The sequence below is a fragment of the Aquarana catesbeiana genome, linkage group LG13, assembly GCF_042186555.1.
Source record: "Aquarana catesbeiana isolate 2022-GZ linkage group LG13, ASM4218655v1, whole genome shotgun sequence".
Classification (NCBI taxonomy): Eukaryota; Metazoa; Chordata; class Amphibia; order Anura; family Ranidae; genus Aquarana; species Aquarana catesbeiana.
Genome location: NC_133336.1, coordinates 83,662,720 through 83,679,453, shown reverse-complemented (window position 1 = coordinate 83,679,453; position 16,734 = coordinate 83,662,720). Strand labels below are relative to the sequence as shown.

Here is a 16,734-nt window from a genome sequence, read left to right as displayed (position 1 = left end):
GCACGTACCCCCCCCCCTTCCTGCCCAAACCAATTTTCAGCACTGTCACTTTTTAAATGCAAATTGCGTGGTCATGCTACAAAATTTTTATCATCTTCTTCCCACAAATAGAGCTTTCTTTCAGTGATAGTTGATCACCTCTGCTGTTTTTATTCTTTGCTAAAACAAATAAAGATCAAAAATGTAGAAAAAAAAAAAAAAAAAAGTTTTTGTTTCGTTATAAAATTTTGTAAAAAATAAGTTTTCTCCTTCACTGATGGGCACTGATAAGGTGGCACCAATGGGCACTGAAAGGCTGTACTAATGGGTACTTATGGGTGGCACTGATGGCACACAATATTAATGGGCACTGATTGGCATATCCCTGGTGGTCTGGGGTGCATACCTGTTGGGGTTCCTTTGTGGGCATCCCTGGCAGCATCCGCGGGGGGCTGCTCTGATAAACAATCAGCACAGACCCCCGTCAGGAGAGCCGCTGATCAGCTCTCCTCTACTCGCATCTGTCAAACGTGAGTGAGGAAAAGCCAATAAAACGGCTATTCCTGTTTACATCGTGATTGGGCACAGCTGATCAAGTGGTAAAGAGCCTCCATCAGAGGCTCTTTACAGAGATCGGTGATGCAGTGTGTCAGACTGACACACCACTGATCGTCGCGCTGCGCACCCCCACGGGCGTGCGTTTGCGGCTTTTCCTGCTGGACGTCATATCGCCCAGTCAGGATAACTGAACCACTTCCTGGCCTCCATTCTGCTATAGGCCGGGCGGGAAGTGGTTAAAAGATGGTTTAATTTATTAAGGCAAAAAGGCTGTTTAAACCTGTCTGACTTTATGTGAAAAAGTGATTGCCCCCTAAACCTAATAAACGGTTTTGCCACCCATGGCGGCAATAACTGCAACTATCAAGTGTTTGCGATAACTGGCAATGAGTCTTTCACATTGCTGTGGAGCAATTTTGGCCCACTCTTTTTACAGAATTGTTTTAATTCAGCCACATTGGAGGATTTTCCAGCATGAACAGCCCAAGTGTAAGGTCATGATACAGCATCTCAATTGGATTTAAGTCCAGGCTTTCACTAGGCCAGTGGTCATCAACCCTGTCATCAGGGCCCACTAACAGGCCAGATTCTATGTATTACCTTGGGGAGATGAAGACTAGAATACTGCAATCACTGAGCAGCAAATTATATCACCTGATATATTTCAGTTATCTTGCAAACCTGGCCTGTTAGTGGGCTCTGAGGACAGGGTTGATGACCACTGGGCTAGACCACTCCTAAACCTAAATTTTGCTTTGTTTGAACCATTTGGAGGTGGACTTGCTGTTTTGTTTTCGGATCATTGCCTGCTGCAAAACCCAAGTGCGCTTGAGGTCATGAACTGATAGTCGGACATTCTCCTTTAGGATTTTGTGGTAGAGCTCAGAATTCATGGTTCCATCAATTATGGCAAGTCATCCAGGTCCTGAATCTGCGAAGCAGCCCCAGACCATCACACTACCACCACCATGTCTGACTGTTGGTATGATGTTCTTGTTATGAAATGCTGTATTGGTTTTATGCCAGATGTAACGGGACACACACCTTCCAAAAAGTTAAATTTTTGTCTCAGTCCACAGAATATTTGCCTAAAAGTCTTGGGGATAATCAAGATATTTTTGGTAAATGTGAGATGAAACTTTGTGTTCTTTTTGGTCAGCAGTGGCTTTGGCCTTGGAACTCTCACATGGATGCCATTTTTGCCCAGTCTCTTTCTTATTGTTGAATAATGAACACTGATCTTACCTGGAGGCAAGTGAAGCCTGCAGTTCTTTAGATGTTGTTCTGGGTTCTTTTATGACCTCCTGGATGAGTTGTTGTCATGCTCTTGGAGTAATTTTTGTAGGCCGACCATTCCTGCGAAGGTTCACCACTGTGCCAAGTTATCTCCATTTGTGGATAATGGCTCTCCCCATGGTTCACTGGAGTTCCAAAGCCTTAGAAATGGCTTTGAAACCATTCCTAGACCAATACATGTACATTACTTTGTTTCTAATCTGTTCTTGAATTTTTTTTAGATTGTGGCATGATGTGTGGATTTTTGTGATCGGTTAGCATGCTTCACTTTGTCAGACAGCTTCTATTCATGTGATTTCTTGATTCAGCAGGTCTGGCAGTAATCAGGCCTGGGCATGGCAAGTGAAATTTAACTCGGCTTTCCAAAAAATTGTGGTTAATCACAGTTCATTCACGATTCAGCATGGGAGGGGGCAATTACTTTTTCACATAGGGCCAGGCAGGTTTGAACAGCTTTTTTCCCTTAATAAATGAAATAAAGAATTTAAAAACTGCATCTTGGATTTACTCGGGTTATCTTTGTGTAATACTAAAATTTGTTTGATGATGTGAATCATTTAAGTGTGAGAAATATGAAAAAAAAAAAAAAAAATTAAAAATCAGGAAGGGGCAAATACTTTTTCACACAACTGTATGAATGGTTATCATTGGAAAACATGGGGAACGACTTATCATGCAACCTTGATGTCCAAAGTTGCATAACAAGTTGCACAAGTGTGATTGTAGCCCAACCGATGTTTGTTTATACACCAGATAATGCCAGCAAAAGGATCTCAAGTAAAATTTAAAAAAAAAAAAAAAAAAAACCCACACAAGTTGTTTCATAAAGACCTCAGACCGCAAGTGTACAGGCTTGAAAACGTAAAAGGCTTCAACATTTTCTAACTTGCATATACATGTAAATTTCTGCACTGAAGGTGGTTGTAAACTCCGTTACACCACTTCTACCTACAGGTAAGCCTATAACAAGGATTACCTGTAGGTACTGTGAATATTTCATGAACTTGCAGTTTAGGAGATATTCCATATATCCACTGCTGCCTACGTCATCGGCGCATGCACACTAAATTAACGGCCCGCTGGTGCAGATTCTTCAGTAGCCCTGTTGTGACCGGCGGCTCCTGCGTGCATGCGCAGGAGTGACGTCATCTCAGCTCCAGTCAGAGTGCCAGAGCCGCGAACCTGAAAGTAACTCCGGTGGAAGATGTCGGGCCTGTACTTTGAGTGCCGACTCCGATTCAGGGCATCATTCTGAGGTAAGTATATCATAATGAGCTAGTATGCAATGCATACTAGCTCATTATGCCTGTGTCATGCATGTTTTGTTTTTTTATTCCCCCGAGGTTTACAAACTCTTTAAAGTAGTTGGAAACCTCTGAAGTGAAAAATGAACAAAAGCTATTTTATAACAGGGCTTGACAAATTGGGTTTGAATCCAAGAGCCAGCTAAAAAAGTTAGGAGTCAGTTTTTTTGTTTTTTTTTTAAAAGAAAGCTTTATTTTAAAACAACAGCACGGCCAAGGTGGAGGGTGCACACGCACCCTAATCAGAAGTGCTGGATTGCTGAGGCCATTGCTGAGGCTCTAGCCAGCTGCCCCATACTCCCCGTCCACTCACCAGGAAAGGGCACCACAACAAGTCCGCAACATAGCGGCACCTACAACCGCAACTCCAGCACCCAGCTGTCAAACTGGGAAGGAGATGTCGGAGGTGGGTGGGCAGTGAGAGTAGGCAAGAGACCCTCAGCCACTCTGTCAGTGACTGCGCATTACAGCCTGGCCCACCAGAGGGTGCCGGTTCCCAGCAAATGAAAAGGGCAATGCCCACAAACAAAACAGCAATCGCTGTATCCTGCTCTAGCAGGCCGCAGCCTCAATTAGGGCTAGATTTAGAAAAATAAAACACAAATACACGCCTGCTCGATGTCCAGGACTGCACGTCCTGGGCATCAGGTGATATAATTTGCACATCACTGAATGGGCTGACCAAAACCCAGGCACCAGGACACAATTTCTAGTCACCATGGCGTCCTGGCACCTGGGATTTGTCAAGCCCTGTTTTATAGTGTGCACTTGTCTCAATCCACAGCACCTATAATGGATTCTTGCTGCTCTCTCCTCAGTTCTTTGCTGAGTCACTACTAGTTTTTTCAGCTATCTTCTGTTAAAAACAAAGCAATATCCCCTTATATAAAAGAGACAAGGGGAATGGGGTAGAGGGTGGTAATCCAAAATCATAAAAGCAGTTTAGGGCCCCAGGGTTGTAAGGATGCTCCACCATAGATACTGTACCTAACAGTGAAAGAGCATTGTCACTCTAGGACAGTGTATTATTTGTAGATTAATTAGAAGAAAATAAAGAAAATGCAGCCAGACAAAAAGAAAATCTTCAACCACTACATCTAAGCTGTAATTTTGTTTTTTTTTTAGGTTTACACTTTAAATAAGTTCACCTTTGATAACAGGTTACATCCATATTTAGGCTGTAAATGTAACCAAAGACCACTTGCCTGGGCCCCTCCGAACCCCTGATGGGACAGCGGGCAGGGGGATCTTCTCCCCGCAAACTCTGTCACAATTTAAAGAGCAGGGGTATACAGCCTCATCATTCATTCACAGCAACCTGTGAATGAACAATAATTATCACCTGCTGCTGTAGCAGACGGCTTGTAGATCTCAGTGAAATGCGAGGGTGCTGGCGAGCGCTCACGTAGTTCATTGATCTTCCTGCTCTCCGGTAACTGTCTGCCCATACAGGACATACGGGCAGACAGCTATACTGAGATTCCCAAAAAGGAAATAAACCAGCGCAACAATATTCCGAAGAAATAAGCAGCTGAATATACTGGAGGGTCAAAATATCAAATCCCAAAAACAGAAATAAATAAAAGGCAGTACAGCGCTTTAAATTTTAAACTAATAAATGCATAATGAAAAACCACACAAAACTGAAAAAAACTGAAAAAGTCCTAAATATCTTGTAAAAAGAGTCCAAAGAGCACTGATAAGCAGCTGCCAGTGTTGAGAGTGAAAAGATAAAACACAAATGGTGACTTCTGTGACACCCTCCACCAGCATAAGGATTGGCCCCTCACCTCATGTAATGGACCCCTGAGTGAATCAGGCAGGTCTCATACAGTATTCCCATTATTGGGTCAGTAAGTACACATCAACATTTGCAGTGGAAGGACAGTCTGAGTATCTATATGAGAAATCCTCTTCAACTCCGATAAGTAGATGCATGAAAATAGAATGAACAATATCTAGTGCTCTCTGTATATAGTATCAAAACGATGTTTATTAAAACTTGAATAAGAACTCACAAATGTAGCACTGTGCCCCAGTGCTAAGGATCAAAGCGGTCATATAACACAGCGTATCTGCGGGAATCAGCATCAGGACGCGGGTGACGTCACAAATGTATCATGTGATGTCCGCGTTACATCCCATAGAGTAGGCGGGACTTCATCAGTGGTGACGCCTGAACGTGCTACACCCATTATTATAACTAAGGTCAGCTGATCCGCTTAGCCAATGGCGATGAATGCTAGGTCGTCACCATAGTAACAACCAAGCTCCGGAGCACTGACAATGAAGAGCTGATTCCCCATTAAACATGATATAGCGACAAAATAATAACTTATGAAAATGGATAAAAATAGAACACCGTAGCACCAGCGTCCCTGCCAATTCCCTCAGACATCCACACTTAATAGCAGTTAACAAATAAGATGACAAGAATAGCCTACTTAATATAAAACAATTATAATTTCATAAAAAACATTAATGATCAGAAATAAAACAATTTATATCGAATTCGACATTTAAACCCCCAGGCACAAGTACCTTTGTATCATGGATCCAGTACGATTCCCTGCGACTAATACTGAGATTCTGCAGGATCCTGGCATTGCACCTAAGATTTACAAATCGCGAGTGCAATGCACGGCAGGCTCCAGAAAAAAAAAAAAAAAGATATACATTTTTTTTCCTGCAAAAATAATTTGCATTTATTATTTGTAAAGGTGAACTTATCCTTTAAAGTGTATTGTATGCCAACATGTTTTTTGTTTTTTTATTGAGTGAAGGAGGATTGAAGTCCTGTATTTCTACTTCTATCTGGGGCTCTTAGAGAGATTCCTCTGCCTTCTTGTCCTACTAATAATGGTTTCCACCAGACAGAAAGTGAGGGACAATCAAGGACACAGAAATTAAAATCTGGGAAACGTTCTACTCTTCCCCACTCTGCTAAAGAAAAGCATTTTAATTCGTATGTTGCAGTTGGTGGGCTCCACACACTGGTAAAATGTTGTCAGCAGTGCAAGAAGTGAGGGAAATCTCATTAAAGTAGAATTCCAGGCTTTACCTTAACTAATCCTAAAAACAATCCCTCCTCCATCATCCTAACACCTATGCCGACTGGCTGCATTCACACCTGGGGGCTTCGAATCGCATTCAGAATCGGCAAGAATCTACCCAAGATTTCAAAATGCTCTGCTAAAATGACAAATCACAACGTGAATTTCAGATGCCATTCATTTTAATGGCACCTAAAAAGCAGTTCTAACGATTATCGCGCGGCAAGCCGCATCACACGACGCTTGTTGCCTAAAAGAAGCTCCTGATTCTTTTTGGTCAACAAGCTTCACAGGATGCAGCTTGCCGCAATTGCAGCACGATTCATCACACGGCAGAACCACACAACGGGGCGATCTTACACAGAAGTGTGAGCAGATACCTGGTACCTCCTGGGGAGGAAGCAAACAAGCAGAGCTTCCCCTTTTGGGGGAAGTTCCTGCATTTACTACATAAAAAAAAAAAAAAAAAAAAACAACACTACCTTCTGTGCTGCGGGATCACCCCCCCCCCCCCCTTATATTTACCTAAGCCCAATCTCAATCCAGCAGTAGAATGATAGCGGGGGAGTCATTGGCTCCTGCTGCTCACAATCAAATCCTATGAGGAGGGGGGGCAAAGCCCCACTGTCTGTCAATTGAAATGGGGGTGGGGGAGGGGGAGCCAGGGCCACCAGTGGGGGAACCCAGAAGATATGAGGATTGAGGCTGCTCTGTGCAAAGCCATTACACAAAGCAAGTAAGTATATTTAGCCTACTCTGGTCACATCATACCCACTGCGTAAGCCAGCGGCAGCTGCAGGGGAGAGAAGAGAGCTCTTGACAATGGCTGAAATGGCTGGTAGTGGTGACACCACTGGCTGACACAGGGGAGCCGGATCACATGATTGGACTGGGGAGGCTTGAAATAGCAAAGTATATGCATCTTTCTTACACAGGTTCATCAACATAGGTGTAAGGTGGGAGTTGGAGAGGATTTATAAGATTTGTTAAGTTTAGCTTGGAATTCCACTTTAACAGTACCCCAAATCTCAGTAAAAAAAAACTTACCACACCCCAATGTTATCCAAAACTATAGCAAACACATTTTTGGATGGACAGTTTAAATTGACTTTAACGCCTTGTTTAAATTTTTTTGTTCAATTAACCGTTTGCAATAGAAAACGCAGAGTGTGGGTTATTAAATGAGACCTTAACCCAAAATGGAAAAAGACAGCTTATCCTCTTCCTTCCCCGTGCCTCTAACACAGTGTTTCTCAATTCCAGTCCTCAAGGCGCCCCAACAGGTCATGTTTTCAGGCTTACCATTATTTTGCACAGGTGATTTAAACACAGTTTCACTGCCTTAGTAATTACCACAGCCGTTTCATCTGAGGGAAATCCTGAAAACATGACCCGTTGGGGTACCTTGAGGACTGGAGTTGAGAAACACTGCTCTAACATATTTGCAGATCCCCACCCCCACCCCCAGTTCTGGTTATAAGACATCAGGAAGTTACAGGCAGCTCTCAAATCCAAGATGGTAGCGCAGGAGAACTGAAGACGGACTTGGACTCGATGGACTGTTAAGTATTAATTTCTTAGTGTTTGTAACTGCTGGCTTAAAAATAGGACTATAGGCAAAACACCAAACCCCCCCCCCCCCCCAGCTCATTTTGGATAGAGTAAGGGAGGGTTATAATCCCTGTCAGATTTTTTTTCACCATCTACATCCCATTGCAGAGATTTCCTTTCACTTCCTGTCCCATAGCCAAACAAGAAGTGAGGAAATCCCTGCAAATGAAGGCATTTCCTTGGGGACCCCCAGGTCACCAGAACTAGTGTCTCCGTCAGAGGATTTTCCTTTTATTACTTTTGGGGGGACAACCCAAAATTTGTGATTTTCATTTACTTGCACTTTCAATGATAATGCTAAACAGGACAAATGGACAGGGTGAATCTCCTTAACGGAACCACAGACAGCAATAAAAAACTGACAGGTGTTCTAATCCCTCTACACTCTATTCAAAACTAAACAAAAAAAATAAAAAATTGCCCAGCAATCTTCTGGGACCTGTGACGTATCCCAGAAGATTGCAGTGGGGGGGGGGGGGGTGAACTTCCGCTCGAAGCCAGGAGAGGAAGTGGGAGCTGGGTGCCTAAAGCAAGAGTTCCATTTTTGGGTGGAACTCCGCTTTAATGCAATCTTTGCATTAACATAAAAAGTCTTCTGTGTGCAGCAGCCCCCTAACACTTACCTGAGGTCCCTCTCTGTCCAGCGATGTCCACCAGCTCGGGTGCGCCAAAGCATGCTTCTTGCTGTGGGGGCATTGAACAGGAGGGAGGAGCCAGGAGCACAGAAGTGGGACCCAAGAAGAGGATCTGGGCTGCTCTGTGCAAAACCTACTACACAGAGGAGGTAAATATAAAACAGGTTGGTTTTTTTTTTTTGTTTTTTTTAAACGAGACTTTACCATCTCTTCAAGATCATGAGGGGGTTGAATCGAAATCGCAATTTTTTTTAACGATCATGCAGCTCTTACCTCTCATGAACAGGGTTATTGGAAATGTTGCTTTGATCAGTGTATTCTGACAGTGAGGGAGTCCCTCTAACAGAATTAAATGAAAAAGCAGGGAGGATCTTTCAGATCTAATCATCAGTGCAGATGACCAAATCTCTTGTAGTTCAGGACATCTGCAGCCAATATAGTAGAGTGTCAGGCAGCCAGATTTACCACTGGTATCATGACCAGACAAAATGCTGATCATTTACAGACAAACTATGATTATCAAACTGCGTTGTGGTAGTAGTAGTATCTAAGATTGGACTATCCACCTGATCAAACAGGTCACAAAAATGAAAGCAAAGCAGCAATACATTTAGGCCTCATGCACACTGGACGTTAAAACAACATTATGAAAAAACACCAGTAGCTTTGCAGTGAGTTTTTCAGCGTTTTTTTTTTTTTTTAAACGTTTTTGCAATAGCGTTTAACGTTTTTCCGCGTTAACTTTTTTTTTTCTAAATAATGGATCAAAAACATAAAAAAAAAAAAAAAAAAAAAAAAAAAAAAACGTTGGTGAGCCGCGTTTGAGCGTTTATCTGCATTTGACATTACAGCTGAAAGACTCCTCAGAACCCACAAGTTTTGGGGTTTTTTTTAAACCAAAAAAACGCCCCAGCCAAAAACTGCCGATAACAGCCTATGTATGCATGGACACACAGGATAACATGATGGGAAGTTTGACTGTAGAAAAAAAAAAAAATAATAATGTCTGAAGCCAAAAACAGCTGTTGTAAAAAAGCCCAAACTGTCCATTGTGCATGAGGCCTTAAAAGCAGTTTGTAAACATATGCACACGGGAGCAGTCATACATGCTTATACCATGTGCAAGTTCTACTTCCTGCTGTACACTGCAACACAATGGCTTTGCTCCACTGCTGCTCACAATAGAAGTCTACAAATCATCAAACTTATAGAAAACGTTTCACCCAGTATATAGATGAAATCTCATCTCAAAATCTGATAAGAAAGGAGGCCGAGCGATTCCAGAAGTGAATACTCTCTGTAGTGGCTTAGGGATCATGAACGTGGCCCTATACTATTGCAGTTAGCAAGTTTCCGTATTGAAAGTTGGCCACGCTGCATCTAAGCTCCAATGGACATACCCATGCCTATGTCCGTATGAGATGAGGGGCATACACCTAAACGTTGTTGATATTCACATCTCACTCAGAGTCATTCACGCAGCAATAGTGTAGACGCACAGAGACCTGCGCTGCTTGCACAACTTGATGAGAAGATGTACACAGAGTATACCTGCATCTAAATCTCCCGTTCCTCTGAAGCCTGACTTCAGAGGCTGACATGCGGTGAGGAAGTAATGCGATGCCTCCTCACCACCTGTTTTTAACCCCCCCTTTTTTTTCTACAACAAACTTGCCACAACCGCATCCATTGCACATGGTTGTGGGGCATTTACGGTGCTTCCCCATTTGCTTGAAGGCGTGGCATTCAGTGGGCTTGCTGCCCGTTACATGTGGGCTAAACTTTGCTGTGGGCGCAAAGCATCACAACTGCAGCATGTAAACACCCGTCTGCTGACTATTGCGGTGTAAGGAAATGGGGGGGGGGTCTAAATGAAGCCTAATAGTTTGTAGTCAGCTGTGGTGGCATATGTGCAGAATGACTTCAGTGTTCAGGTCATTAGAACGGCATGGCTGACTGCAAACGGTTTGTTTACATTTCAAACCTTGCAGTGGCCGTTCATATGGTCCATTTATGCTGTAGACATGTAAAGGTTTGCAGATACAAAACGTTCATATATGTGTGCCTGTGCACATTGGCCCCGTGGGAAAATAACAAAAAGCTAAAAACTTATAGTCTGAGCACATCGCACAAGGAGTTATAATACCAGCGCTGCCTCCACTGCAGCCAATCTTTTCTCTTTTGCAGAGTTACAGCCACCACTATGATCTTCAGAAGCCAATATTTTTGGGTGTGCCAGATCATTGCATCTTCATACTATGTAGTTTGGCTCCCAATTCTTGGCTGCTACATCTCTACTGTGCCCCTGCAGCTTTGCAGGGACTAGGAATGCAGCTGCTGGCAGATGGAACTACAGCACTCAGCAGGAAGAGGCAGACATCAACATACCCAGAAGTATTGGATGCTGAAGATCCTATTGGTTACACTAGGTCCGCAAAATATTGGAGGATCACTTGCAATGAAGGTGAACTTAACTTTTTTTCACATTACTTTTTTCCCCCTGCAACAAGGTATCTAATGTACAATGTATATGAAAAACGCTGCGTAAATTGACGGCGCTTAATAAGTACCTAAAATAAATTAAAAAAAAACTTTACTTTAAAGCGGAGCTCCACCCTAAATGGCATGCTCTGCTTGTTTGCACCCTCCACTGGCACATTTAGCACTTGGGGGGGGGGGGGGGTTTAACTCATTTAGACAGCTACCCGCTTCTACTTTTTGACAAAGTTCGGCCCCCCCTTCTTCCCCTACAGTCTTCTGGGACTCATCACTGGTCCCAGAAGACTATGGGAACATTCACAAGCTCTCGCATGTGAAACAGGAAACTGACTGTGAAGCTGCAAGGCTTCACTTCCTGTTTCCCTTAAGCCCCATACACACGATCCGAATATCGGACGAATGATCGTCCGTTTTTGTTTGCATGCTAATCTCACATCGAGTTTACTAAAGTCCCGAAAATTCCCGTACGACAGAATAAAAATTCGGAAGCGATGTCATGTGTTGCAATGCATTTGTATTGCATTTTCGAACAATAGCTGTACCGATTAAACGAAAATCGTACGATCTGGCATCGTACGGAAAAAATTTCCGTGCATGTCCGATAGAATAATATCGGATGAACTGTCCTGATCGGCTCTCGAAAGCTCTGTACTAACGATCCGATTATCGTACGATCGTTTCGAATGCGGCATTTTACGTACGATTTTCAGATCGTGTGTACGGGGCATTAGAGATGCCAGCGCCTGCATCCCAAACCAGTTGAAGAATCGGTACAGGTGAGGACATCTCTGGATCCCTGGATAGGTAAGTGGCCTTATATTAAAAGTCAGCAGCTACAGTATTTGTAGCTGTGGCTTAATTGTTGGGGGGAGCCTGGAGCTCTGCTTTAATGCATTCCCTGCATTAGGGCTGGTTCACACCATGAACCACACAGGAACACACTGTGCATTTCACATGTGGTACGATTTCAGCCCAGGTGCATACTAGAAGGTGGTGCAGGAAAACCACGATCGTTGAAGATTTCCCACACCACATTCAAATTACACTATTGCACTGCCTTTGCAATCTGCAGTGGATGTCAATGCAATGTTAACGACAGACTCAGGTCTCAAATGCAGTGCGTTTGCCTGCACTGGATCACATGGTACAAAACGACCATGCAATCCAGTTGCAGTGCGTTTCTAAAATTAGTGCATGCAGTACTTTGGTGTGATTTGAGCCCATACAAAATAAATGTATGGGCTCAAATCGCACAAGGCTGAATCAAATGTGAATTGCATATGAATGTGGTGCAATTCTTAGCATAGACCAGGGCTAAAAACATGCCAGACTATAGCAAACATACTGCATGCCCTGCCTTACAAAAGGCAGAGCAACCAGATCACATGATACCTCTGTACCATGTGATCCAATGGAGGCAAATACACTGTTTGCAACCTTCATTGCACTAACACACTGCAGATCACAAGTGCAGTGCATTTTGAACACGGTGCGGGCAACGCGCATTGAACTCAGGTATCTTGCACTGCATTCGGATACAAACTAGTTAAGGGAAATATATTATTTATATATCCCCAAACACTTAACCAAGTTCTCTCTTGATCCAGTGCTGTGCCTTTCCGCAGTACTGCTCCTCTCACCTTCCTGGTCTAACAGGGGGCTCTGAGAGCAGGTGCCTACTGCTGTCAGTTAAATCCTGCAAGGAGGGAGGAGGAGCATGGCCGAGCTGCTCTGTATGCATTTAACACAGCCCAGCTTGGACGCATGCCCTCAGCACATGGCTTGTGGAGGAGGCACGGACAGTACCAGCAGGAGATGACATAGAGGGAGGTATGGGACTGCTCTGTGCAATACCATTGCACAGAGCAGATACGTATAACAACTTTTTATATTTAATGCAGTAGTAAACTACAAAAAAAAAAAAAAAAGTCATAAACGTACCAATATGCACCACATATTAGCAAATTATGACAGACTTACCTGCACACTGAGTCCTACAGCGAAACGCTGTAATGGCTCCCTGGCGCTTCCACCTTTAACCAGTCTTCCTTCTGGGTTTGCGGGCTCTGACTGTATGAATGGCCGGGGCACAATGACGTCACTCCGGCACATGTGCGCAGGAGCCCCAACCCCGAGCTCTGAAGGTACAGCATGGGTATATGATCCCTTCAGGGCACATGCGCCAAAGAGTGCAAGTTTAAGAGATATTCACTGTACCTACAGGTAAGCCTTATTATAGGCTTACCTGTAGGTACAAGTTAAAGTGGACCTTTACTTCCACTTACGGGGGAGAAGAATGAATTGTACATGCATTTACAACCACTTGAAAAGTCACATGAAAGAGTACACCACACTGCAATAATAAATAAAACAATGCGCTCGCTAACAATACCTACAGTTATTAGAAGCATTATTATTCCGGTTATTTTTCAGGACTGACTGAACATCCCATCATGCCTTCCCCCACATCAGTAGTTAATGAGGAGTTCCACTTTATGCACTCTTCACTCCCTTATGTGCCACATTTGGCATATCATTGTTTTTTTTTTGGGGGGGGGGGGGGGCGCAGGTACCAGCTCCCACTTCTGGCCGCCTAGGTGGCTCGAGCAGAAGTTCTCCTCCTCCTCCCTGCAATCTTCTGGGACACATCACAGATCCCTGAAGATTGCCCGGCAGTTGAGGAGGTGCAGTGTGCACCAGGCTGTAAAGCCGCAAGCTGTCACAGCTGGGCACCCACAATTGCAATGCCGGCACCAGGGAGAAACGAGGGAGAGAGGCAAGGGCTCGGGCGGCCGCATCGCTGGACCGTGGGACAGGGGAGTCTGTGTTTATTAAAAGTCAGCAACTACACTTTTTTGTAGCGGATGACTTTTAATAAACCCAAAAACGGCTAGAACTCTGCTTTGATATTTACCATACAAAACTAAAAAGGACAGAATACGTCAAGCACCAAGGAGGTCAGGCTCTTACGTTGTAGGGCAGAGGCTGGGCAGCAAGGTAACTCTTCCACTCGCTTCCCTTGAAGTTTGCTGGAGAAGCTCTCCGTCCTGGTCACATAGTTGCTGGGGAAGATGCCAACTCTGTCCTGAATCTTCCCCGTCCACCAGCCCTCATCGCCGGAGACGCGCGAGTCCTTGGAGAGCACCTGGACAATGTCCCCCAGCCGCAGGGTCAGCTCATCCTCAGCGGAGGCCTCGTAATCGAACACGGCAGTCCAGTACAACTGATTAGACAGAGAGGGCGAAGGCGGAAGGACCCCGACACCCCCTCCGCCAAGGCCATCGTACTCCTCCAAAAACTCCTGTCTAGTAGGCGTGCTCCCTCGGTCATCCTGATCCTCGTCGTCTTCTGAAACCAACGGGGCCGGTAAGACGGACACATTGGCCGCTCCTCTAGTCGCTCCGAATGGGGCTTTGCTAGTGCCAGGCAGGGAGAGCAGAGATCTGAGGGGCTCCATTGAACCGATCCATAGGGGAGAATGGGTGTATGGTGCCCGGTGCCCATGCACTACACTTCATGGGTGGGTAAGGGAGAAAGCAAAGTTGTGGAGGGGGCCCGAGTGCGCTCCCGTACAAACCTCAGTCACCTCTAGTGGCAGGATATGTCCCAGAGTACACCACGATCCAGGGGCACTAACACCGGTGCCATGGCATAGCGGCACGCGCCGCCCTCAGCTCCTCGTCACTCAGAGAATTCTTCATACAAAAGTTCACCAACTAAGATCTCCAGGTGGGGCAGCTGTAAGGAAGTTGTCACCCCCAATGGTGGCCTTCCATGTGACCCCTCAGACCTGAGGGAGGGACAGGCTGGATTACAAGGAGCTTATTACATCCACCACAACACCAGCTGAACAAAAGGGAGCGGGGAGCAGGCCAGCATGGACAGTCAGGGCCTGAGGATGGGGATGACGAGGGCTTCACATGCACACTGCTCCCCAGGAAGCACAACTTGCACGATACGGCCCTCTACCGACACACCTCCGGCCTGGCCCGGCCTTCACCGGCTCCCTTCACTCACAGGCAACGAGAAGCTGACCCGCAGCATCCCCAGCTCCCCTCTCACTCCGTCGCCCGCACCCATCCGCCCGGCACCCGTCTCCTTCTTGTCAAGAGTGGGGGAAGGAAGCTCGCAGTCGGCCGCCGCTCCTCTCCGCAATTGGCTGACGCCGCCGTCCGTCAATCGGCTTTGCTTTTCTATTGGACGCCAGGCGAGCTTGTAACACATTCGGCTTCAGCCTATTGTTGACGCCTCCTGCATGAAACCTGCTGACCGCTCGGCTCTTTTTTTTTAAATAAACTTTAATAATAAACTTTAATGGTGTGTCCGTGCCAATACAAAGTACAGCGAGGGGCTGGGAGCGAGGAACGCCCACCTCAGGCAGAGGGATGCCATTCTGCCAATTAAAGGAGAACTAAAGGCAAACATTTGTTTTTGGATAAAGAAATGGAGGTATATCACCTCTGTCAGTTTTTTGTCATCTGTGTCCCATTGGGGAGATTTCTTTTCATTTCCCATCCCATTGCCACAACAGGAAGTGAGAAGAAATCCCTCCAAAGGGATTCCAATCCCTGGTTGTCACCAGAACTAATGTCCCCAAAGGAAGATTTCCCCTCTATTTCTCTTCTGGGGACAACCCAAAATCTAGAATTTATTTTCACTTTTAGGGTCATTTCACATTGAGGTGGCACGACTTGCAGCGCGACTGCCTCAGGCGACCTGGACACGACTCAGCGGCGACTTGCAAAACGACTTCTGTATAGAAGTCAATGCAAGTCGCCCCCAAAGTTGTACAGGAACCTTTTTCTAAGTCGGAGCGACGCATTGCACAGAACGGGACGCTACTTGTCAGGCGGCTAGGTCGCCTGACAAGTCGTCCCAGTGTGAACCGGCACTTAATGTGATTCTTAAGCTCCATTCACACCTGGACGTTCTGGAATCGTAGGGAGAATCAGAAAATTCTGCCTGTGATTCCAGAATCGTGGCAAAATGTGGGATGAGTTTGCAATTACTTCTTAATGGCACCCCAATCGCAGTGCAATTTTGTCGCGCTTGTCACGCGATAAGTCGCAGGGAAAACACAACGGGTGAAGTTTGTCATTCATAAAGGAGCAAGAGCTTTTTTTTGGGCGACAGCTTAATGTGTTGCGGTTTGCCGCTATTGCAGCACAATTTATTCCATGACAGCTGCAACAAAATCACACCGCGATTGGGGTGCCATTAAAAAATATTAGCATCGATAACCAAGTACTCACCAGACTAGGGTGGGACAACGGCTTGGAGGACTTTCCTACCAAAAGCCTGGTCCTGGCTGGATATCAGATCCAGCCTGTAATGCTGGACAATGGTCGAGAATCTTGACCAAGTTGCTGCCCTGGAAATTTGCTCCGGAGTGGCTCCCGCCTTCTCTGCCCATGAGGTTGCTGAAGCTCTTGTTGAATGAGCCCTTAGATCTTTTGGCGGTGTTATCTCCATAACTCTGTAGAATTCCAGTATAGCTGCCTTGATCCATCTGGCTAGCGTTTTCTTGGATGCTTGTTTACCCCTCTGTTTGCCAGCGTACAGAGCAAATAGAGTGTCTGATGCTCTGAACTCATTGGTGACTTCCAGATACTGAAGGAGACATCTTCTAACATATAAGGCTTAGTTCTTGCTCTTTGCTGTTAGTTGGTGAATTACAAAATGAAGGTAGTATTATATCCTGGGATTTATGAAAAGTTGACATCACTTTTGGTGTAAATTCCAGATCTATTTGAAGGACGATTCTATCATCATGAATTTTTAGAATAGGCTCTCTGACAC

The 16,734-nt window shown here is 45.1% G+C and overlaps 1 protein-coding gene across 1 annotated transcript in view; it reads right to left on the bottom strand.

Annotated features, from left to right (window-relative positions):
• The window catches only part of MAP3K9 (mitogen-activated protein kinase kinase kinase 9), a 145,476-nt gene extending 130,419 nt beyond the window's left edge, over nt 1-15,057 (bottom strand). The window contains exon 1 of the mRNA XM_073609467.1: nt 13,906-15,057. Within this exon, the coding sequence (XP_073465568.1) occupies nt 13,906-14,392 (487 nt within the window). The 5' untranslated portion in view covers nt 14,393-15,057. The remainder of the gene's footprint in view (nt 1-13,905) is intronic.
• Nucleotides 15,058-16,734: the final 1,677 nt, after the last annotated feature.